Here is a 23,482-nt window from a genome sequence, read left to right as displayed (position 1 = left end):
TCTCAACATAACCTCAACTTCATGATTCAATATTTTATATCAAATAAACAAGCAGCAAGTTCGCCTAAAATGGAGGGACAATTGAGGTGAGATCAGCTCAAAAAAATCTAAATACAAACCTCATTTCTGCTTGGCTTTCTCTCATTCATCCTGTCACTGGGAGGTGAGGGGCTGGTTTAATGACCAAGACCAATGGGAGTCCTGACTGTGGATCCATTGCAGAGACTGCTCTCCTAGCAGCCCTTGAAAAGGGCAGGAAAAGAAAAGGATCTCTAGCCATAAATCCCTGGAAATGGCCTCTGCTATGTTCCTCTCTTGTGTTCTATGGATCCTTTGTAGAGCTCCTGCCTCAAGTCATCTCTGGTGCATACATGTGTGTGTGTTGCTCCTGATGGCGCAATTGAAGAGGAATTCCCTCTCCTCATCCAGCTGCTTTGAGGGAGAGGGATAGTAATGGGCTGCTCCATGGCTTCTTGGCATGGAGACCTCCACCCAGCCTTTCTAAGGAAGAGAACCCCTTCCAACAGAGGCTGGGGAAAGCAGTCTGCCTGATGTTCTGTGGGTGATGTCACAAATCCAGAGGTGACATCATAGTTGAGTTTGCTGAGGGCCTTGGGCTGGAAGTCCCCAGTGGATACACAGCAGGAACAGGGAGAATGTCTACTTCTGAGAAGTTGAGCAGCTTTTTGGTGGGCTCAGAGACTCATAGGATCAGTATTCATCCCTCTGTGGCATGGTGAGTGATGAAAGACAGGACACCCAAGGAACTTTTTGCTTCTCACAATACCTAGTTAATTTATTGTTTCTTCTCTGAGACACCGTCCAGTATAGTAAACCCTTCTCTTAATCCATCCTGCCTCCTTGCTAGGATGATGTAGTAAATTAATGTGTAAGTGCACTGAAATTCTCCCCTAATTTCCCCATCTGTAAAATGGGAATAAAAATATCTCTACCTTCTTGGGGCATTGTAAGGGTTAATTCAAACTTGTAAAACACCTAAGGGCCTGCACATGCAGCTCCCATTGACTTTAGCTGGACTTTCTGCATATGTCTGAAAATCAGGCCTTAAATGACTTCAATTCAAGGTCAGGGATCTCAAACTCAAATCACTACAAGGGCCACTATATTGGAATTAATTGAGAAACTTAACAGTAACAAGTCACTGGGACCAGATGGCATTCACTCAAGAGTTCTGAAAGAACTCAAATGTGAAATCGCGGAACTATTAACTGTGGTTTGTAACCTGTCCTCTAAATCAGCTTCTGTACCCAATGACTGGAAGATAGCTAATGTAACGCCAATATTTATAAAGGGCTCTAGAGGAGATCCCAGCAATTACAGGCAGGTAAGTCTAACATCTGTACCGGGCAAATTAGTTGAAACAATAGGAAAGAATAAAATTGTCAGACACATAGAACATAAATTGTTGGGCAAAAGTCAACATGGGTTCTGTAAAGGGAGATTGTGTCTTACTAATCGATTAGAGTTCTTTGAAGGGGTCAACAAACGTGGACAAGGGGGATCCAGTGGACATAGTGTACTTAGATTTCCAGAAAGCCTTTGAGAAGGTCACTCACCAAAGGCTCTTACGTAAATTAAGTAGTCATGGGATAAGTGGGAAGATCCTTTCATGGATTGAGAACTGGTTAAAAGACAGGGAACAAAGGGTAGGAATAAATGGTAAATTTTCAGAATGGAGAGGGGTAACTAGTGGTGTTCCCCAAGGGTCAGTCCTAGGACCAATCCTATTCAACCTATTCATAAATGATCTGGAGAAAGGGGTAAACAGGGAGGTGGCAGTTTGCAGATGATACTAAACTGCTCAAGATAGTTAAGACCAAAGCAGACTGTGAAGAACTTCAAAAAGATCTCAGAAAACTAAGTGACTGGGCAACAAAATGGCAAATGAAATTTAATGTGGATAAATGTAAAGTAATACACACAGGAAAAAAATAACCCCAACTAGACATACAATATGATGGGGGCTAGTTTAACTACAATTAATCAGGAAAGAGATCTTGGAGTCATTGTGGTTAGTTCTCTGAAGATGTCCACGCAGTGTGCAGCGGCAGTCAAAAAAGCAAACAGGATGTTACGAATCATTGAAAAAGAGAGAGAGAATAAGACTGAGTATCTTATTGCCCTTATATAAAGCCATGGTACGCCCACATCTTGAATACTGCATACAGATGTGGTCCCCGCATCTCAAAAAAGATATACTGGCATTAGAAAAGGTTCAGAAAAGGGCAACCAAAACGATTAGGGGTCTGGAATGGGTCTCATATGAGGAGAGATTAAAGAGGCTAGGACTTTTCAGCTTGGAAAAGAGGAGATTAAGTGGGGATATGATCGAGGTCTATAAAATCATGAGTGGTGTGGAGAAAGTGAATAAGGAAAAGTTATTTACTTGTTCCCATAATATAAGAACTAGGGGCCACCAAATGAAATTAATGGGCACCAGGTTTAAAACAAATAAAAGGAAGTTCTGCACACAGTCAACTTGTGGAACTCCTTGCCTGAGGAGGTTGTGAAGGCTAGGACTATAACAGGATTTAAAGGAGAACTGGATAAATTCATGGAGGTTAAGTCCATTAGTGGCTATTAGCCAGCATGGGTAAGGAATGGTGTCCCCAGCCTCTGTTTGTCAGAGGGTGGAGATGGATGGCAGGAGAGAGATCACTCGATCATTACCTGTTAGGTTCACTCCCTCTGGGGCACCTGGCATTGGCCACTGTTGGCAGACAGCATACTGGGCTGGATGGACCTGTGGTCTGACCCAGTTTGGCCGTTCTTATCTACATTGGCCTGAGGGCCGCATCACTGACACCTTTTCATATAAAGATACAAAAGCCCCCTCCTCTGCCCCCAGTCCTGCCCCCACTCCATCCCTTTCATGAGACCCCGCCCCTTCCCTGCCCACATTCCAGCCCCTTTCCCAAAATCCCCACCCCAACTCTGCCCCCTCCCTGCCCCTATTCCAACCCCTTCCCCAAATCCCTGACCCTGTCCCGCCTCTTCTCCACCTCGTCCCCTGAGCATGTGGCTTCCCCCCTCCTCCCTCCTGGAAAGCGCTAAGTGCTGCCAAACAGCTGTTTGGTGGCGGGAAGTGCCTGGAGGCAGGCAGAGGAGCGGAGACGTGGCGTGCTGGCGTGGGGCGTGGGGCTGTGGGTGAGGGGAGCTTGGCGGTCGCAGGAAATAACTCTGGGGGGCGGGATGGGGAGCTTGGCGGGCTGCAGCAAATAACTCTGCGGGCTGCGTGTTTGAGACCCCAGTCAAGCTGCTTTAGCACCTCTCATGATCAAATTCTTCCATAGCTACCAGGATGTGAGTTCAGGATTACATAGCTCTACAGTAAGAACTATGGACATCGTAGTACCTAAGGCAGTATAGAGAGGGCCATGTCCCACTTCAGGTTACGCTAATTTATACTGAAATTACTTTAATACAAATATTACCTGAATAGCCATTTTAAGGGTCGAAAGATTTGCAGTCTTATTAATGATTACAATCTCTTTCCCACCCCCAAAGCAAATACAGCTACATTTAACATTTCAGGGCAGGCAACGATTCTGAAGATGAAGGAAGCCTTAAACAGCATCAAATGGGGCAAAAGGTAAATGAGCAGAAATGGTATTGATGGACAGAGTGTTATGTGAAAAAGGGCTGTTGTCAAGTGTTCCTAAAATACAAATGGAGCAGGATTGATGTGGTGGTCTTATTTTCTTAACTGTACACATCAATATTTTGGAAGGTTGAATGATATCCTTGCTTCTCTCAAGTGCCGTATTTCATGTCCCCTTTAATATCTGCATCCAGCTATATTTTTTTCCCTCAGATTTAAATGACTTTAAGAACTGCTGGTCATGTGTTTATTTTTTTAAAGCAAGCTTTAATGGTTATACCTTTACCTTAAGGTATCAGATGGGGAAGGGAAATATTTTGTTTTAAACTTGAAACTTATCACAGTGTTTCCTGTTTGAAACCACAATGTGCCCAGTTCATCCTGGCTTTGGGGCTAAACTCTGTGCAGTCGCTGAGTGGGTGCAGGGAATGTTGGCTTTATGCTCATCTTGCTCCTTTCCTATCCTGGACCAGTGAGGGGCCAGTTCAGCTTGCAGCACAGATCGAAACAGCCTGAGTGCTGTGCTGATTTGCACCCAGCTGCCTGGGACAAATGGGCCTGCGTAGCAGCTGGGAATAGACAGAGCTTAGCCATGCCTGCTTGTTTCTGGTCTTGCCTTTGCCATGCCCCTTGTGCCAGGAGGATGGCAGAGAGCTAGCTATGCCGGCTGTACCCCAGCAATGAAGCCCTCTGTGTAAAGGTAATTGCTTGGTGGCAGCTATAAATTGGGTCCTGTATTTCTTAAGTGATTTAAAATTAATGATACTGTAGTAATGCAGTGGGGCTTAAGTGAGAGTTGTGGTGCACAAAACCTTGTGTGGGGTCTCTGCACTGTCATGGATTTACCCCTGTTGAAGTCCGTGGGGCTACTATCAATAGTGAGGACTACTTCCATGGACAAGAGTTTAGAGAACTGGACCTTCAGTTTCTAAGGTCTTTGGCAGAGGGGCCATTTCTCTTGCTTATCTGTATATGCGCTCATAAGGTTACTGCTTATAAGATGTTTACTGGCCGCCTGCTCTTGCCGCATTTCTGTGAGACCTGAGTAAAGAGGGCTATCTTGGGTGGAATAAAAACTCTGCACATGCTGTTCTTGATCCCAACTGTTTTTTCAGCTCACTGGACTTCTGAGGAAATCTGTCTCGAGCTGCTCATCTCCCAAACAAATACGGAGGTTCCCAGAATCCACCAATACCTCCCGTGCCCAGCAAGTTGAGGACCAGATCAATTATGAGCATTTGCAAAAATTGGAGCAATCATTCCGGGAAGCGGATTTAGACAAGGGTGGAGGTGATGATGCAGCATTTCCCAAAGCATTTCAGTTTCCAGATAACTGCTCTTTTGGTCACTTTTTTAGTTTCACAGCTATCTCTGTTGCTGTTAAGAAGCATGCAGTCTACACAACAGCATCCACCAGATTAGCCCCTTCAAGCTTCATCTGTTACTTTGGACCTGATTTTTCCACTGGAGAGGTTTCCAGCTTACCTCTCTCAGCGAGTCTATATCACCCATTCTTTGTGATAGCGTTGGGTTTCTATATGGTGAAGCAGACTCTGATTTCCTCTTCCTCAGTTGCTAGATGTCAGGAAGCCAAGAGAACAAATTTACCACTCTCTCTAATTAGGTTTGGTTTAAATAGGGTAAAATCACACATTGTAATAATGACACGAATACTTCCATAGCATCTTCCAGCTGAAAATCTTGACTTTCTTTAAGAGCATAAGTTAAGCCTCACATGCTCCCAGTGTGGCAGCAGGGTAGTTTACAGATGGAAAAATATGGCACAGAGTGTGTAACTAATCCAAGGTGTCGCAACAGGTCAGAACCAAGGCTAAACCCCAGCTCTCGGGTTCCCAATTCTGTACTTATCTAGACATGTGGCTAGATATTAACCTTCCTCTATGCTTAGGCTTTTTTCCCTATGGCTGAGTTTTTTGTTCGTCTTTGAGGAGGGATGATCTGTAGCCTGACTTTGAGAGATGCTGATTTGAACATCCCTGCATGATCCTGGGTGTAGCTCTCTAGTATTGCCAAAGAGCAGCCTAAGTTTAAATACTGGCTGACAGAGACATTGTGTGTAGCGTGTCTGAGAGCCACATACTGTACCCAGCCACCCCCAGCAGGATGATTTTTCTGCAGTGGTAGAGTTTAGGTTTCAGAGGGATTATTTTAACAGCAGACACAATAGGGTACAAGTGAAAATAGAGCAGTCTGGAAAATTTCAATTGAAATGAAAACTAGATGAAAACAGAAAAGCATTTTCTCTTATTTTCCTCCTATTTTATAACCTGCTCGCCATGAAAATCTGTAAGCTGCCTCACTCCCTTCTTTAGGCACTGGACCAAGGTTTGTAGGCAATAAAACTTGGGCTAACGCTTTCTAGGGGCAAGAGCATTGCTCCACGTTGTGAGTCCGGTTTAGACACTCTAGGAAAATCTTAGTTAGGGGCCCCTGTTCAAAAATCTGTTTGCCCACGATCAGACTTTCAAAGAAGTTCTGCACTTATTTGGTGCTTACCAGTGTGCACAACTACTGCAGATGTGCATGCAGATTTGGAAATTGCATATGTAAACAAGTAATTTATAAGCATTTGCACACATCGATATGTTACTTACACAGTTGCAATAGATTGTATGAGCAAATTAGATACCCAACTGCATATGTTTTTTGTATGCACAAATTATCGAGAAATCTGCCCCCATTGTTTTTTGGGGGGAATTGCTTTTGATACTTAATTGCCATTTTGATGTGCTCTGTTCAGTCTATTTTTTCAATAGACATAATTGTCTGGAAAAGTTTAGGGCTGAATATACTGTGCTTATTCTCCCAGGGCTGGATATTAAGGAGTTCCGCAAGGCAATGAAGAAGATAATGGACAATATTACCGAAGAAGACATTGATATCATATTTATGAAAATTGACACTGATTGTGATGGCTCCGTGGGTTGGGTAATACTGTGCTCTAATCAAAGAGAATGGTGGTTATGTAGCAGTTGCAAAAATTTCCTGATTTTTATTTACCTTGGTTTAATGTTGGGGGAAGGCAGAGTTTCCTGCTATTCCTATTATCTTTGCCATAGTTCTTGCTGCATCTGTCAGCACCATAGGACTTGAGATAATTAATTCTGCTCTCCTTTTTATACTATGCTGATGAAATTGTTCTCTCTCACAGGAAGAATATCTGAACTATATATTGCGAGAGTACAGAGGAAAGGATGACATGCTGAAAAGCCAATCTCCTCTGCTTTTTCAGACCCCCATGAAAATCATTCCAGTGTAAGCTCTTAGCCATTACTGTCTGAGGAGGAGTGATCCACATTAAAGCCACTTGTATTTGTCTTCCAGTTTAGTGTGTTCTTGTGACATCCTAGCTGCGAAAAATGTCTTTTTAAAAATAATTTAACAGCAAATGACAAACATGTGCATCTTCCCATATGAAATTGGCTTAATAAACTAGCCTTTAATCATTTAAGGAACAACCTCTATGAAAGATAATAGCCTAGGTGAAATGGCTGCTTGAGATGAATTCCCGTCAGGATTTATTCAGTCTCAGTAGCGTATTGTGAGTATAACTAGGGACACAGTAGATTATTGCTGTTATAGCAACAAATCAGAGCATGAGAAATGACAACACTCCCTTCTCTGGGGGTCACTTGAAAGTGAGGTGTTGCCTCTTTCTCAGACCTGCCAGTGTGATACCACTTGGGGTTGGTGCTATGATGAAGAACAAAGAGCGAGTGTGGTGAAATATGGCTAACTTCTCTTGCACACTTCCTTCTGACTCTGTTTTGTTTAAACTCAGATCCTCTCCAACCCAGCCAAAACTCTCCCCCCAGTCATGCATCCCTTTTCCTTCCTACCTGGATAGAGCCTGGCAATAGATGAGCTTTGCAGCATGAACTGGAGGTTAGCGACTAGGGAAGCATGCTCCAGAACCATGGAGACTCTGGCTGGCTTCAGTTTCTAGGGTATTAAGTAAAGGGACAGGTGGGTCTTTTGTTGTCCAGGCCTCACAGAAAAGGGTACGCTGTAAATACTTCAGTCCTAGTGTCTCTTTTGATCTTAAACTTACGATCATCTAGTTTATCCTGTGTAATACAGGGTTTTTTAAGCTGCACCCAAAGGCTCAGCCCATCTTCACTAACAATTTGTTTCCAGCTTGAAAAAAAAACATCCCATGTGATGTGTCCGGGTTTCAATTTATTTCCACACATGACAGTCCCTCCAACGGGTATTTTCTTCTCTATATGCTGTAATGTATCTTTGTGCTAAGGGGTTGGAGACATTGCAGTGTGAACACCAGTAACCTTATAACCTGATAGTATGAAAATCTCCTTCCCACTCCCACCACTTTGCCTTGTGTCTCTCTCTCTCTCTCTGTGAGGCTGAGACTGACTCAACTTGCATCAAAAGCTCTTCAGCTCAGGGGCCGGAGTTTCAAATTTCTGCTAAGTGCTGAGTGCCCCATCAGGCTGTATAAGGTCATCACCTTTCAGTTCTTGTGTTCCCACCTGCTCCATTCCTGCCCTCTTACAGGCCTGTGTTACCCTTCTGCTTCCTGACCATTCTGCTCCATTTCTCCTATCTCACTCCTTTCTCTTGCTCAGGATCCAAGGCCAGGAAATCATCAAGGTGCAGTTTTTCCCAAACCAGGGCCAGGCAATGGACAGGAATGAAAAGGCCAAGAAAAGTAGTGTTTGGAATCTCTCAGGGCGATTCCTGACGGTCAGCCGGGATGGAATCTTACTCTACTGGAGTGACACGTTCAAACTACTCCGCACTGTCCAGGTACATGGCTCATGAACTTGATCGAAGTGAAGGGCTAGATTCTCTCTAATCCACATAATGCAGGGCTCTCAACCTTTCCCAGACCATGACATCCTCCCATTTAACCCTCTAGAAATGAGGTGGATGTGGCCTCCCTGGGGGTCTCAACCCATGCCCTCATGGAGCTTGAATACACAGTGCAGGTGTCTCCTTTGCATATGTAGTGCTCGTTCTGCATGTGCGACATCCCGTTGCCATGAGTGGCGATTCCACAAGTGTGGATGCACCACAGAGCCCTCCACTGCAGATGAGAGACCCACAGCATGGATCGGAGGGGAGAGTTTTGCCCATTGTATGAAGTATTTCTAAATCAACAAATCACTTTAGTAAGTGGCAAGGCAGTGCTCTGCTACACTGGATGCAGAGGTTGGGGTCAAAGCCTTCTCTTCTGGATTCCAGCACTCACAAAAACCCTAATATTGAGGGAGTATAAGGGGAAAATGAACCATTTCTCATGGAAGGAATATTGTGCACTAATTTCCCTGGAGAATCTCTTTAAACAGAAGCACCTGGTCTCAGCTCAAGTTTTGATCTATCTGCTAAGTTTTCTCCTCTTATAAACTAAACATAAGATAATGAATGAGAGATGAGCACTATAGGACAAGATCAATTAGACCCTTGAATCACTGCATCTTTCTACCATTTCAGCAGTAAAACTCTTCCTATTTAAAAATAAGTGCTGGTCTGGGGCTCTCATTCAGGGTGGAAAATACCAGAGCTGCTGCTAACTTAGGGGGAAATTCTCCTCAGGTCAGACAGCGAGCCCAAGGCCTATGCATTGCTTACACCCTGCTTAAGCCCATAGACTGATGCATGGTAGTGCTTGATTACGTGAGCTTTGAGTGGGATTTGCAACTATTTTGGGGTTACTTGAGTTTTCAATGTATGTTTCCACTTCTATGTAGCTTGACCAGTCTGGACGACGGCCCAGTCAGCAGATGTGGGTCACTGACATGGTGTGTCTGTCTAATATCAACCTGTTGGCGATAGCATCTACTGATCAGATTATTGGTAAATAGAGACAAATCATTCCCTCCTGTGACGATCTGGACCCTATCCTGCACCACTGACGTTAACGGAAGCCTTGCCATTGACTGCAGCGAGCATGAGGTCCTGCTCTGTATGGCTGCAGTAGTGTCGGTCAGTTGCAGTACCTGTTCAGCAACCGGCATGTTTGCATGGCAGAATGTCTAAATAAACACAGATGCATGTGATAGGTTCAAAAGGTCTGTCTTTGCATGAACACCAAACGTCAAGATGTTGATGCTAATTTTGAGATTCGTGGGATTTCTCTTTTTTTCTGTTACACAGAATTCTTTGATATCAGTGGCAACAAATGTGACAGGCTCTTTTCCCTCATTGAGCTTGACAGCTGTGTTACGGCCTTGGATTACTGGTAGGTTACCTGCTTCTCCGAAAGGGCTGTTACCGGTTTTAAAATAGATACTTGCATCACAGACCCATGGCTCCTCTGCTGTGCGGGGTGCAGGAGAAATGAGTACCTGTCTATTGTAAGGTTTCAGAGTAGCAGCTGTGTTAGTCTGTATCCGCAAAAAGAACAGGAGGACTTGTGGCCCCTTAGAGACTAACCAATTTATTTGAGCATAAGCTTTCGTGAGCTACAGCTCACTTCGTGGGATGCATCTATTGTAATGAACTGGGGGATGTTCATGTGCACAGATACCCTCTACTGGACGGAGAGAGAACTGCTCACTGAACCACAGCCCCTGTACTGGCTAACACTTAAAGGCCATGGATCTGTGCTCTTTGGAGTAGAAGAGATCTGAATTCTTTATCTACTGCTGCTGTGAAGCTCTGAGTGGCCACCGTATATACTGTAGAGACAATGGCAAGTTGTGAGATGCCGCAGATTTGTCACCTACATTCTCTTACTTTAAATAGTGAGACTTTCTCCTTTTCTGTTTTCTTACTAAATAGTGTAGTGACAGGAGTTTAGGGAGGTTCAACCCTATTCTTTTGTTTTTTACACACCCCTTTTTCAACTGCTCATGAATCTTTTTAAAAACAAGAATGTGTTTTGCAAGGGCCATATGTTTTGTGTGGCTCCTCCAATAGGCCTGACAGTTCTGTGTCCCTCAATGACTTCCCGGAGGACTCAGTGTCTTTTATCTCAATGTCACTGTCTCTGGTATACCGCTTGTGCGGTCACGTATGTCGAGGGGACAGTGACTATCATGGACAGAGAATTATTCTTGAATGTTTCTCTTTCAGTTGTTCATGAGACTTCAGTGAGCATTGGAGTCTACCAAAAGCATAGCCAAGTGGAAAATGTATTGAATCCTCCCTCTTCACCATATTTAGGTTGCCTGGCAGTAGTGTTATCACTGGATAATTGCTGGAGTCTGGTTTAGGATCCTTAAAACTTTGTCAAGGGGGCCGAGTGTGGGATGGTCACTTTTATTAATTCAAATTCATGCTTATAATAAATAAATACTATTGTATCTGAATTGCAGCTGTGTATAATGGAGCAACATTTCAGCTTTCAGATACTACCTGGAAAAAAAATTTCAGCCAATCTGAAAAAAGCTGCTTCCAGAGAGACGACAGGCCTTGCTTCCTACATCTGTCTTGTGCCCAGTGCACGGCTATGGTACTAGTTGTTCACTTTCCAAAGATGAGTTCTCAAATAGGCTCTCCAGGTCCTGCCTATGCATGCTTAGATTGGCACTTAGGTGCATAAGATGGGTGTTTACTACATGTGCCTGGGAGCCAATCGGAGCACAAATGTTCAGTTAAGCTGGCCCTGTTTGAAAACTGGGTTTTCTATTTGTGATCCCCACTAGTGCTCTAGTTTAATACTTGCCTGAAGTGGCAATGTACATGGGGGGGGTCTGATCTGTTTTCTTTCCTTTCTCCCTGAGTCAGGACAGATGGGTACAAAGGAGTGTTTTGTATTGGCGATGTGAAAGGAAACATTCTGATCTTCTCCTCGCTGGACGTTCTCGCAAATGGGATCTTCAATGTCCGTCACTATATAACTAAACCAGGTACAGATACTTTATAGCTATGCTTGGACCATCACATGTTCTCCTGTCTGATATACTAGAGAGATGAGCCAGGACTGAGGATTTATCTGAATTGCCCTTCCTGGAAGAAGAGCAAGTGTTACCCATTTTACAAACACAGAGGTGTTATGAGACTGACTTTGAGATTTTATTGACTTCAGAGAGCTGCCAGGTGCTTCGCCTCTCTGAAAATGGCACCCTCCATGACTTGTCCAAAGTCACACAGGGTCGGGGTAGTATCCAGGAATCCTGGCCCTCAGGTCTCTGCTTGCTCCTTAACCATCCTGATTCCCTAAGCAGGGCTAGATCCAAAGTACTGGTTTTGGTTTTGAAAAAACAAACTCTGTTGCAGGTTTTGCAAAACCAGAATCATCCCTGTTCCTCAGTGTCTCTGTCCTGATGCACCACTTTTTCGAATCTCTAGGTAATTGTGTATGATTACTGTTAAGATAATAGAACTGGAGGGGACCTCGACAAGTCATCTAGTCCAGTCCTCTGCACTCATGGCAGGACTAAGTATTATCTAGACCAACCTTAACAGGTCTTTGTCTACCTGCTCTTAAAAATCCCCAATGATGGAGATTCCACAACCTCCCTAGGCAATTTATTCCAGTGCTTAACCACCCTGACAGTTGGGAAGTTTTTCCTAATGTTAAGAAAAATATTTTTTCTCCCTCCTCCTTGTAACAACATTTTATGTACTTGAGAACTGTTATCATGTCCCCTTTCAGTCTTCTCTTTTCCAGACTAAACAAACCCAATGTTTTCAATCTTCCCTTAGAGGTCATGTTTTCTAGGCCTTGAATCATTTTTGTCGCTCTTCTCTGGATTCTCTCCAATTTGTCCACATGCTTCCTGAAATGTGGCACCCAGAACTGGACACAATACTCCAGTTGAGGCCTAATCAGCGCGGAGTAGAGCAGAAGAATTACTTCTCGTGTCTTGCTTACAACACTCCTGCTAACACATCCCAGAATGATGTTCTCATTTTTTTGCAACAGCGTTACACTGTTGACTCATATTTAGCTTGTGGTCCACTATGACTCCCAGATCCCTTTCCGCAGTACTCATAGAATCATAGAATATCAGGGTTGGAAGGGACCTCAGGAGGTCATCTAGTCCAACCCCCTGCTCAAAGCAGGACCAATCCCTAACTAAATCATCCCAGCCAGGGCTTTGTCAAGCCTGACCTCCTTCCTAGGCAGTCATTTCCCATTTTGTATGTGTGAAACTGATTGTTCCTTCCAAAGTGGAGTACTTTGCATTTGTCCTTATTGAATTTCATCCTATTTACTTCAGACCATTTCTCCAGTTTGTCCAGATCATTTTGAATTTTAATTCTATCCTCCAAAGCACTTACAATCCCTCCCAGCTTGGTATCGTCTGCAAACTTTATAAGTGTACTCTGTATGCCATTATCGAAATCATTGATGAAGATATAGAACAGAACCGGACCCAGAACTGATCCCTGTGGGATCCCACTGGTTATGCCCTTCCAGCATGACTGTGAACCACTGATAACGACTCTTTGGGAATGGTTTTCCAACCAGTTTTGCTCCCACCTTATAGTAGCTCCATCTAGGTTGTATTTCCCTAGTTTGTTTATGAGAAGGTCATGTGAGACAGTATCAAAAGTTTTACTAAAGTCAAGATATACCAGGTCTACCTCTTCCCCCCCTATCCACAAGGCTTGTTACCCTGTCAAAGAAACCTATCAGGTTGGTTTAACACGATTTGTTTTTGAAAAATCCATGCTGTCACTTATTACCTTTTTCTCTTCTAGATGTTTGCAAATTGATTATTTAATTATTTGCTCCATTATCTTTCCGGGTACAGAAGTTAAGCTGACTGGTCTGTAATTCCCCAGGTTGTCCTTATTTCCCTTTTTATAGATGAGCACTATATTTGCCCTTTTCCAGTCTTCTGGAATGTCTCCCATCTTCCATGACTTTTCAAAGATAATTGCTAATGGCTCAGATATCTCATCAGTCAGCTCCTTGAGTATTTTAGGATGCATTTCATCAGGCCCTGGGGACTTGAAGACATCTAATTTGTCTAAGTAATTTTTAACTTATTCTTTCCCTATTTTAGCCTCTTCTGATCCTACATCATTTTCACTGGTATTCAGTATGTTAAGCGTCCAATCACTACCAACCTTCTTGGTGAAAACCGAAACAAAGAAGTCATTAAGCACCTCTGCCATTTCCACATTTTCTGTTGTTATTTCACTCCCCTCATTGAGTAACGGGCCTACCCTGTCCTTGGTCTTCCTCTTGCTTCTAATATATTTGTAGAATGTTTTCTTGTTACCCTTTATGTCTCTGGCTAGTTTGATCTCGTTTTGTGCCTTGGCCTTTCTAATTTTGTCCCTACATGCTTGTTTTATTTGTTTTTATTTACCCTTTTTAATTTGACCTCATTTCCACTTTTTGTTGGACTCTCTTTTGATTTTTAGATCATTGAAGATCTCCTAGTTAAGCCAGGGTGGTCTCTTGCCATACTTTCATGACCCATCCTCCTTCCCCACTGCCACAGAGGCCATTTACACCTGGATTCTGCAGTGGGGAAGGAACTGAGGGGCAGTTGGAACAGAGGCCTGCTCCACCCTTATGCCTTTGGTAAGGGAGCATGAGGACACTTAAGGCACATGTGGCCCCAGTGAATGCTGCTGGCCAAAAGACTGATCTCCAGTGCGTGGGCATATGCGCTCCAAGAGTGGAATGTACTAGACTACTCATCTCAGAGGGCCAGTAGCATAAGTAACTTTTCTTTTTTGTCCATCTTTGTTTGAAACACAAGTGGGGCCAAATTGGAACCATTTCTCTGAACATCTGTGAACTTTGAGGGGTTGGATAAAATGTGACCTGGATCCAAATCCTCATCTTTTAGCCCATATCCTGTTTGAATGCATTTGCTAATACTTCTCCTAAGCATGGATTGTAGCTAACACTTTAAACCTTTTAGTGCCATGCTTGTGTCTTGACATTTAAGGTGGATCTATGAAAATACCACGTAATCCTTCCAGGCATTAATGAATGTCCCTTGTGACTAGCTATCCTGTACACCATATATCCTAGGTCACGCATGGGGTTTAGGCTACTATTATTGCCTTTGGTGCACTTCAGCACAATTAAAACAACTTCTGTTGAGAAATGGGGCAGGTGTTGGGTCAGGATTAATATATGGCTTTTCTCCATCAGGTGTCTTAGCCAGAATTCCAGTGCATCTTCTCCTGAAAGGAAAGGCCAGCCTGTACAGAAATTTCCGAGTGCCAGTGAGTTTCTCTGTCTAAAGTTACATTTTGGGACAAACCCCACTCCTACTTAGATTCCTGTTGCTCCCCTATCCTGAAGAAAGTTGGGGAAAGTTGATCTTTATTAAATTACAAACTAAAAAACTTAAAAGCCATTATGTACAATGTCTATCAGAATTGTCTCTTTCCCACAACCTCTGTATGTTGTTCGCCTTCTTAATCTGTGAATTCTTTGGGGCAGAGGCCTCATCTTCCTGTTTGTGTGCAGCATCTGGCACAGTGGGGTTTCTTGGTGCTGCCATAATCAAACATTACTAGTAATAGGTCTGTGGGATGCCCATTGCTCTCATTCCTTCCGTCTTCTTACGTAAAAAGGAAAAGTGTACTTTACTGCTGCTGCTCGTAGACCAAGAACTCTGGCCGTTCAGGGTGTGTCTACACTGAGTAGCAGCCCACAGTGGTGAGTCTCAGAGCGCAGGTCTACAGAGTCAGGCTTGCAAGGTTTTCCCTATAGCGTTAAAAGTGGTTGTATAAATGTTGCAGCTTGGGCTGGCGCTCAGACTCTGAAGCCTAAGGAAGGGGGTGGACTTCGGAGCCAGAGCCTGAACCCCTGCACAGCTACTTTTAGTGCTGTAGTGCAAGTTCTGTGAGTCTGAATCTGTCGAGCTGGGTTCTGGGACCTGCTGCCGTTCACTGTGTGGAGTGGAGTACGGGCTGCGGAGTGCCACGAGGGGCTGCACTGTTTACACATCCTGAAGGATGGCTCTGCAAACCAAAATGACTTACACCTGGGTCGTTTTGTATCATTCCACCAGCCAGCCATTCATGATCTTGCAGCTCAGCAAGCAGTCAATTCAGCCATTCTGGCTGGCTGTAGGGCGGTTGTGGGTCTCTCCCTGTCAGTCGCTGTAATACTCCTAGAGCGGCTGTGTTTGGGGGGGAATTAGCCAACAGTTAATAGGCCCTGGCCCTCAGTCCAGGCCGGGCAGCAGTTGGGTCTGGTAACCCCAACGTTCAGCCAGAGCGGGGCAGCACATAGTTAAAAGGTCGGGCAGGGTAGTGGCACATCGCTAGGCCTGGCATCTTCAATCAGGATGGGGCCATAATCAGTTAAAGGGCTCTGGCCTGATGTCAGGCAGAGCAATTCAGTAGTCTAGGGAAAGATTAGCTCTCTGATGGGAGAGTCAGATAAACCATCTGGTGTCCTAGCTCGGGTGGGTGTCTGACCAATACAGGCCTCTTGGCCTAAAGGCGTGGAGGCTGCCACCCCTGACGGTAGGGTGGTGGGGGTTGAGGGATGCAAGCCCACCCACTGCACTGCATCCCAGCCCAAGGCCCTGACCGTGGTCCGCCACTGGGTCAGCGGGGGAATCTGTCCATCACACGCTGACCAGCTTGCAGTCAGTCACACAGCTGAACACTATACAGCTTCCCTGGGCTCCTTCCTACACTCCCAGTTGTGGGGTACCTGGGTTCTGGGGTCATCATTTGCCTCGCTGGGGTAGACAGCTCGTGGCAGCCCCAACAGCTCCTCAGTGCCCCCTTTGTCTGGCAGCTCCAGCAGCAATTCCAGGTCTCTGGAAGTATAGCAGCCAGGCTCCAGCAGCGGGGGGAGAGAGATGTCCTGATCCTCTGACAGCCACGAGTGACCCGGTTCTGCCCACCAAGGGGCGACAGTGGGTCTCTCCGCGTCAATCAGAGGGGGAGACCACCTCCCTTCGCTACAATGGCTAATGCACATGCAAAGCACCGTTGCTTCCTGGATCCCAGAAGAGCCTTGTCTATAAGGATCCTTTTGGTCTGAACCCTCTCAATCCCCATGTCCAAGTTATGACCCTCTTCACATTTCTTGATGTACATGGTGAACCATCTCCTCTTAATTCAAAACTGCACTCATCCAATCAAATACCATGCCCTTCCCTTTTCGGGGTTCTGCTGTGTGTGCCACCCTAATGTTTCTCTTCTCCCTCTTTCTTCTGCCTCTGCTCCTTGTCCCACTTTTCCTGTGTTTATTGTTCCTCAGCTTCACATTTCACTGTTTTTCGCTGGAGTTTTTCTGTCTTCTTCAAACAATAGGTGAACCCAGGAATGTCTGAATGGGAGTGGCACTGTTGGCCCCCACTGACGATTGTAATGACGCAGAATGAGCTCTCTGTGCTCTTGTTTATGACCTGCAGTGTCATTAAGCAAAGTCTTTTCTCTCTCTTCCAGGGTCTCCATGGGGACTGGTGCCACCAGATAAGATTCATTCCTCAGCTCAATCTTGTTGCCTCCTGCTCAGCAGCTGATAAGAGAGCTATGGTGCTTACTTCACTTCCACTACATATCATGGGTAAACCCCAGTAAGACAGGTCTCTTTGTCTGTTCTGTAAATTATCCATCACACAATGGTAGCAGGCAATGTTACAGTTCTCTTAAAATTCCATTTCCTCCAGGAAAATCCTGTTGGGACTCAACTTTCAGGCAGGGCTCAGGAAACCTAAATTACAGAACGGGGGTAAAGGGGCCCATAATGGACACTACTCAGTGGCCTGTAAATAGATGAAGTTTCCAACAGACTTCAGGCTGTAAGTACAGTCATTTCTGAGGCCTCTAGGCAGTGGGAAAATGGCTGGATACGGAACAGTTTCTTGAGGAAAATTTCAGAGAAGATGGGAAGACACTGCTCCAGCTCTATTATGTCGTCTATATTTTAGAGAGATGGGCCTGACCTGAGAAGTCTAACCTAGACCCAAATGTCCCCAGAGCTGCTGGGCTGAAGGGTTTGGTTTGATCTGTCACAGAGCAAAGGTCTAGCTGGGAAGTCCCAATCTTGGTCCAAACTTCCCTAGCAATTGGGGGGCTTTGGATCTAAAATTTTGCTTGGGTTGGACTTCTTTCTAGTGTCCTGTAAACCTCAAGTGCTGTACTCCACAGGAAAAGTGAACAAACAAATGGAAGTCTCTTAGACTCTTTTCTTTTTAGCTAAAAGAAATTATTATTAGATTTGCTGAAGTGGAATTAAGCAAAATGCAGCCGCAGTGATGTTTGACTTCCTGTTTTTTCCCTCTTCCCGTCTTCAAGAGGCGAGGCAAGGCAAGGTGAAGTGGGGCTTCAGTGTAGCGAAGCTTGGGAACAGTCCTCTGCTCTGTTTTCTGGGGGTGGATGCCCGTCCTGCTGTTGCTGCTCGTGGTCTGTTGGGCCCAAGCGTGCGGTGCTTGTTTGTAGGCAGTGGTGCTGAATCCGAGTGTTGCCAGAGCTGAGCTGCCAGTGGGGAGCAGCACAAGTAGGACTCTCAGTGTTGTGGGGAGGAGGGGGTGGGATTAGGGCAGGCCCAGCAGGCTGTGGGGGGAATGGGCAGGTGAATGTCAATTGGATGGAACTGGGCAGCAAAATTCTGATCCAAAGTTCAGCTCACCCCAAAGTTAACATCAGAGATGGGGAGGGGAGTTTGCATCCATTGTTTCCAGTCCAGGCCTATCGCTAATTAAAATGTTTCAGGGGTTGGATCTAGAGTAATACACATCCGGCAGGACAAGTACAGGGTGAAGACCATGTTTCTGAAAATGTTTAAGGAAGGGGAAGATGAGGTTGTCTTGAATACATTGCTAGTGTTCACAAGCTGTATACACTGTGTACCCCAGCTGCCATTCACCTCCCTCGTTTCTCTCTACCCTTCACTCCTTCCTCTGATTATTCTCTTTGCAGCCTTAGCTCATCTCCCTTTTCCTTTAATCTCCTTCTCTCCCCTTCTGCTTTCTATATCCCCCTCTCTCCTCCTTCTTTGTCTTTTCTTCCTCAATCCTTTCTGCTTCTTTCATTCCTTCTTTCCCAGCCCTTGTCATCTCTGTGTTCTGTCCCTGTCCTTCTCTGCTTTCAAAGTGCATTAGGGCTGGCAGCAGTCCATCGCCTCCTGAAAGCTAATGGGGTGCAGCAGAAAGCCCAGTAGTTAGCTAGCATCATGGCAACAGGCCAAATACATATTTCAGCAGCTGGCTCACTGTAAATTGTGCAGATAGCGGCCAATGGTTTGAATCCACAATTTTACTCCCTCTGCAATTTTCCCTGGCCCCTGGTAATCACCATTTTCTCTCCCCTTTCCCAATACATGCAACGCTGTGCTCTACTAGAGCGGCACCCTGCCCAGACTTTATTTCATTCCTTCTCAGAAATCAATCCCTCTGACAATGGTGGCTATTGCTCTTGAAAAGGCTCAATTATGTGTTGGCCTGGAAATCGCAGGCCTCTGCATCTGCAATCTGTCCAAACGATCATGGAATAACAAAAGATGTGAATGCTAAATAACCACCTCCAGGAGTCGAGTTTAAACTCTCAATCGCATGCTGCTGACACCTGGGTGTTGAAACTCATCTGTCTTTGGAGCCTCTGGAGAGAGTAATGCCAAGTCTTCTGTTGATAATTCATATAATTTAACAATCTCTCTGTTTGGTCGTGGTGTTCTTACTGTAGAAATATGTTCCTCTAGTGACAGATGGGTTTAAAGGAAAGGATTCCAGTGATTTGTGAATGTAAAGATGGTGTGTGCGGGACTACATTGGGTTCGTCTGCATTTAATACTAAACAAACTTGCTTTATTAATGGATTTATCTGCAGTTCTGATGATTGTGCATCCTTAAATCCAGAGACGTTGTCCCATGCTGTATCTGTATGTTGGGTAATTTCTGAAGAGTTGTGTGGTGGTGTGTGTGTCTCTCTCTCTCTCTTTCTCTGGCCTAATTCAAGAAAATCTGGATTAATGCTAAAATAGCTTTTTCAGAATTTCATGACCCCGGTTGCGGTGTGGCAGATTTACCAGCAGGTGGTGCTACGGGGCTTTCCTTTACCTGCGAAGAGAGAATTACTGGTTTTGTTCCTTTATGTAGATGAGAGCTGTGTGAGCAATTCCCACTGAACAGTTTATTTGGCAGCTTTAGCCTGGATCATTGCAGCATTTTTATTATGCTATTTGTATGGAAGTTTTGTGGGAATAAATTCCAGGCTGCGGGTCACTTGCTAACTAACCCCTTGAGTATTCATAACTTGGTATTTAAGTTGTGCTGCTGGTTAACTGAGTTTCCTGGTATTGTTTTGGTTCGTTGGCAGGGTGGCCGAACGCTTATGAGTTCTGATCCAGCTTCCTTTCAAACAGTAGCTTGGTTAGTGATTGAGCGGACCTTGGGTCATATGGCAGGCTTAGAATTTGCTCTGTGTCCATTTGTATTGCAAATCTTTGCTCGTGTGTGTTCATGATGAGGGGATAAAAAGGACACAGTCAGAGAGAGATTTTATTAAGAAGTCATCTAATTGTTTGCAAGTGGTTTTTCTCTCGTGAAGACCGATTTCTTCATTTCTAATGGTCTCCACTCGTGAGCTAGCTGTTGAGGTTACTGCTCCAATGCAGCTGAGCCTTTTGCTCTGCACCAATCCCATTTTTATGGTTTTCACCCTTGTGCTCCCCCCCTCCCCCCCACAACTCATTATTTTTAACGGGTGCTGCTTTTGCTTTTAGAAGTGGGTTGTGTACCTTGAAATGGGTTGGTGGAAGCCACGGAATTGACAGCTGTCAGTGGGGTGAATTGTCCCCCTGGGGTCCGAATATCATCTGAGACAGAGCTCCAAGGACTCAAAAATAATAGGACAGCATACTTCCCAGATCTTTATTTCATTTCCTTCTCAGAGAACAATCCCTCTGACAATAGGTGAGCCGAAGCTTCTCTGCAGGTGTTTTCTCTTCGAGTGTCAGGCGTTATTCTTCTGTTATGACCCCCGGCTCTCAGATAATAAATCACTGAATAGTCCCAGACCGGGCCTTGTCCTGCTCTTGACTATTGTACTACCCATAAGAATGGGTTCGGGGATGGTTGTGTTCAGCTCCTTCCTTACAGGCTGCTCCATTTCTTCTCTTTATATGAATGCTGTTGCATTTCCTCTTTGCCAGCCACCAAGGGGCACGTTCTCTGTGATCCTGCCTCTCCTGGTTACCTTCTCTTTTTCTCCCCCCGACATAGCACTTCTCCGCCTTGAGTTTTCACCCTGCTCTTCTTCTCTCTTTGCAACTTCTTTTCTGCTTGGTCACCCTAACAATATGTAGAAGACCAATGCAAGAGGCCCTAGCAGTCGGGAAGTGAGTCTGCCTCCCCTTCCTGTCCTATCCTCGCAGAGGGTGAAAGGACCTGCAGTATTTTTCCCCTGGGCTCCTGCTGGTGATGGTTGCAAGTTATGGAGCTAGTATGGGATGTGCAGATCCAAACAATCCCTTGTTTTGCTTGTGTTGAAGGCCAGCCCTGGTCCCTTCTCTTCCTTAATCATTTCTTCTTAGAGATGGGTCTGAGCTACACCCTTTGGAGGGGAACTTTTCCAAAGTTTGGGGATGTTTTGGATTGGGGGCTTCAGTTTGAACTCATTGTAGGGCAGGTTACAGAGTTTCGCTAATTTTATAGAGCTCTCTTGCTGTTCCTTCTGGTTCTCCATGCTTCTGTCTGTATTTCCCCCTTTTCTGACCACCCCACCTATGCAGGAGGTCCCCTGTTTAATTAGCATAGAGTGTCCTTCACACAAGTGATGTATTTTCCACAGCCTTGCCCACCAAATCTGCAATATGTTTTAAAAGGGCCAGCTGTGGTTCTTGCAAAAGTCTGTTCATTTTATTTTCTCTGTTCTAGATCATCAACGATTGCTTTAAAGAAAGGCATTCTCTGCTTCGATTATTCACCTGAGATGAACGTGCTTGGTAAGTCACCATCATCAAAGCCCATTTTTCACCCCACTGATCTCTGCACTCCATCTATAGTTGCTGTGTTGAAAGCTTTGATAAAAAGGCAAGTGTTGGGAAAGAGTCTGAGTTCAAATACAGAGAGCCGTGTCTTAAGCAGCCATGTAGGGGACCAGCAGAAACTGGTTACTTTAATGGCAGTGGCCTCGTCATAATGGTGGAGTAGGGACTCTCAGATCATGGGGTTCTATCTCTGACCACGTGGGCTAATAGCCATTGATGGACCTATCCTCCAGGAACTTATCTAGTTCTTTTCTGAACCCGGTTATAGTTTTGTCCTTCACAACATCTCCTGGCAGGAGTTCCATAGGTTGATTGTAATCTGTATGTGTGAAATTTACCTCATGTAAAAGCCAGCACACAGCCTATATGGTATTCCATTTCAATCCCACTGAAACCCTCAAAATAGGGGTTAAGTGGAACATGGGCAATGAGATTTTTCTTCTGCCTCCTGCTCTTAGTGGTCTGAGTAAATTTTTCAGTGAAGCTATCAATCAGCAAAAAAAATCAATACAAATTCCCTATGTCATCATCCATAGAGAAATGTGAGACACCTGACATCTGGATCCCTTTACGTGTACTTGCATTGCAGACTAAAGCATGTGACACTGTGTTTCTCTGGTGGAATCTGTTGCTCTCTAAGCCAGTTTTAGAATGCTGTAATGTTTCAGACTAGAAATAGGAGACTTAGTGACGACACACAGGCTTGGCCTTATTTAAGATTTATAGCACATATAGGAAAAAAACCAATTTTAAAATAACTATCCATTGGAGATTGTGGAAGAACACACACTGTTTGGATACAGGTCTGAACTCTCCCAATCTGTGCTTCACCCCCTATTACTCATCTCATGGTCCTAGGTTTTCTCCTCTGTGTGTCAAGTGTGGTAATTACTTTGAATTCGAACAAGGAGACGGGTTAGGTTTGGGCCTAAGCATCTTCTGATGTCCTGTTCCAGTGTTTCCTTCATGGGATACTGGAGAAGTTAGGTGCGTCCTTGCCTTCTTTTGTAACTAAAATGTATTTTCTTTACATTAGTGACCGGGGGATTGGATCCACTGGTTAGAATATGGAATCCATTTGTTACCAACAGCCCCATAACGCTGATGAAAGGCCACGTTACTGCTGTGACTCACATCATAGTCAATGGAAAGAGAAACACCATCCTCAGCATCTCCAAAGACAAAGTACAAAGTCCGGATTAAAGGAAAAATGGCTTGTTGCATTTACAGCCGTATATTTCTGTGCTCGGGCAATGGGAAAGCATCGTCCTCTAAATATCAGTAAAACTTACTAGATGACACTTCTGTGGGTATGATGTGTGCAGGAGCTGTGCCTGAATGACCAGCTGGATTTGTATTAGGTTTGAGAGAGATTCTTTAATGCTAGACGTGGGAGCAGGAGAGAGGAGCCTTTGGTGTAATTAGTGCGTGCTCTTCAAAAAGAGGTTAAACGTTGGTGAAACTAGCTTGGCTGAATAGAAAACTACATCTTTGCATCCTCTGTGGGCCAGGAGCAGGGTACCGAGGGGCACCAGAATCAGTTAGTCAAATATTATAGCTGCCAGGAGCCTGGGAAGCTCCCACATCTGTTTAGTTAGGGGCTCCCCAAACATGCAAATGCGGTTTGCTCCTCCTTGCCTTCCTCTGGCCCTGTTTGTCTTAACCCCATCAAAACCCAGAGCGAAGCAGTAACACTGCTCAGTCCCTGGCCATCTTCCGTGATGCCATTCTACCTTTGTTTATAGCTCCATCTTGAGTAGATGTCGGGTACAAAGAGCCTTTGTTATTGTATCCTTGTCTGTTGTGCTCAGCTCACTAACATTGGTGGGAGGAAGAACAAGGGCAGTAGAAAAGGCTAAAATATTAAGATTTTAGCTTTAGCTTTGAATCTCCTTGTAGGTTGTGGGTTTGAATCAACCCCCCTAAGCATTCCATTCATATAGCTTGTATTGTAATTTAAAGCTAGTGCAGCTTCATACTTTAATGCTGCCTTCTCTGGA

General features: G+C 44.7%; 1 protein-coding gene across 1 annotated transcript in view; it reads left to right on the top strand.

Moving 5' to 3' along the window:
- Positions 1-623: 623 nt before the first annotated feature.
- The window catches only part of EFCAB8 (EF-hand calcium binding domain 8), a 36,316-nt gene continuing 13,457 nt past the window's right edge, over positions 624-23,482 (top strand). Inside the window, exons 1-13 of the mRNA XM_074969708.1 lie at positions 624-736; positions 3,556-3,613; positions 4,738-4,912; positions 6,453-6,571; positions 6,795-6,898; positions 8,230-8,410; positions 9,355-9,460; positions 9,761-9,845; positions 11,336-11,457; positions 14,676-14,749; positions 16,940-17,070; positions 21,370-21,437; positions 22,519-22,667. Coding sequence (XP_074825809.1) covers positions 657-736; positions 3,556-3,613; positions 4,738-4,912; positions 6,453-6,571; positions 6,795-6,898; positions 8,230-8,410; positions 9,355-9,460; positions 9,761-9,845; positions 11,336-11,457; positions 14,676-14,749; positions 16,940-17,070; positions 21,370-21,437; positions 22,519-22,667 — 1,452 coding nt within the window. The 5' untranslated portion in view covers positions 624-656. The remainder of the gene's footprint in view (positions 737-3,555; positions 3,614-4,737; positions 4,913-6,452; positions 6,572-6,794; positions 6,899-8,229; positions 8,411-9,354; positions 9,461-9,760; positions 9,846-11,335; positions 11,458-14,675; positions 14,750-16,939; positions 17,071-21,369; positions 21,438-22,518; positions 22,668-23,482) is intronic.

The sequence above is a fragment of the Natator depressus genome, chromosome 13, assembly GCF_965152275.1.
Source record: "Natator depressus isolate rNatDep1 chromosome 13, rNatDep2.hap1, whole genome shotgun sequence".
NCBI lineage: Eukaryota > Metazoa > Chordata > Testudines > Cheloniidae > Natator > Natator depressus.
The sequence above is the reverse complement of the archived record's forward strand: the minus strand, read 5'-3'. Positions and strand labels throughout refer to the sequence as shown.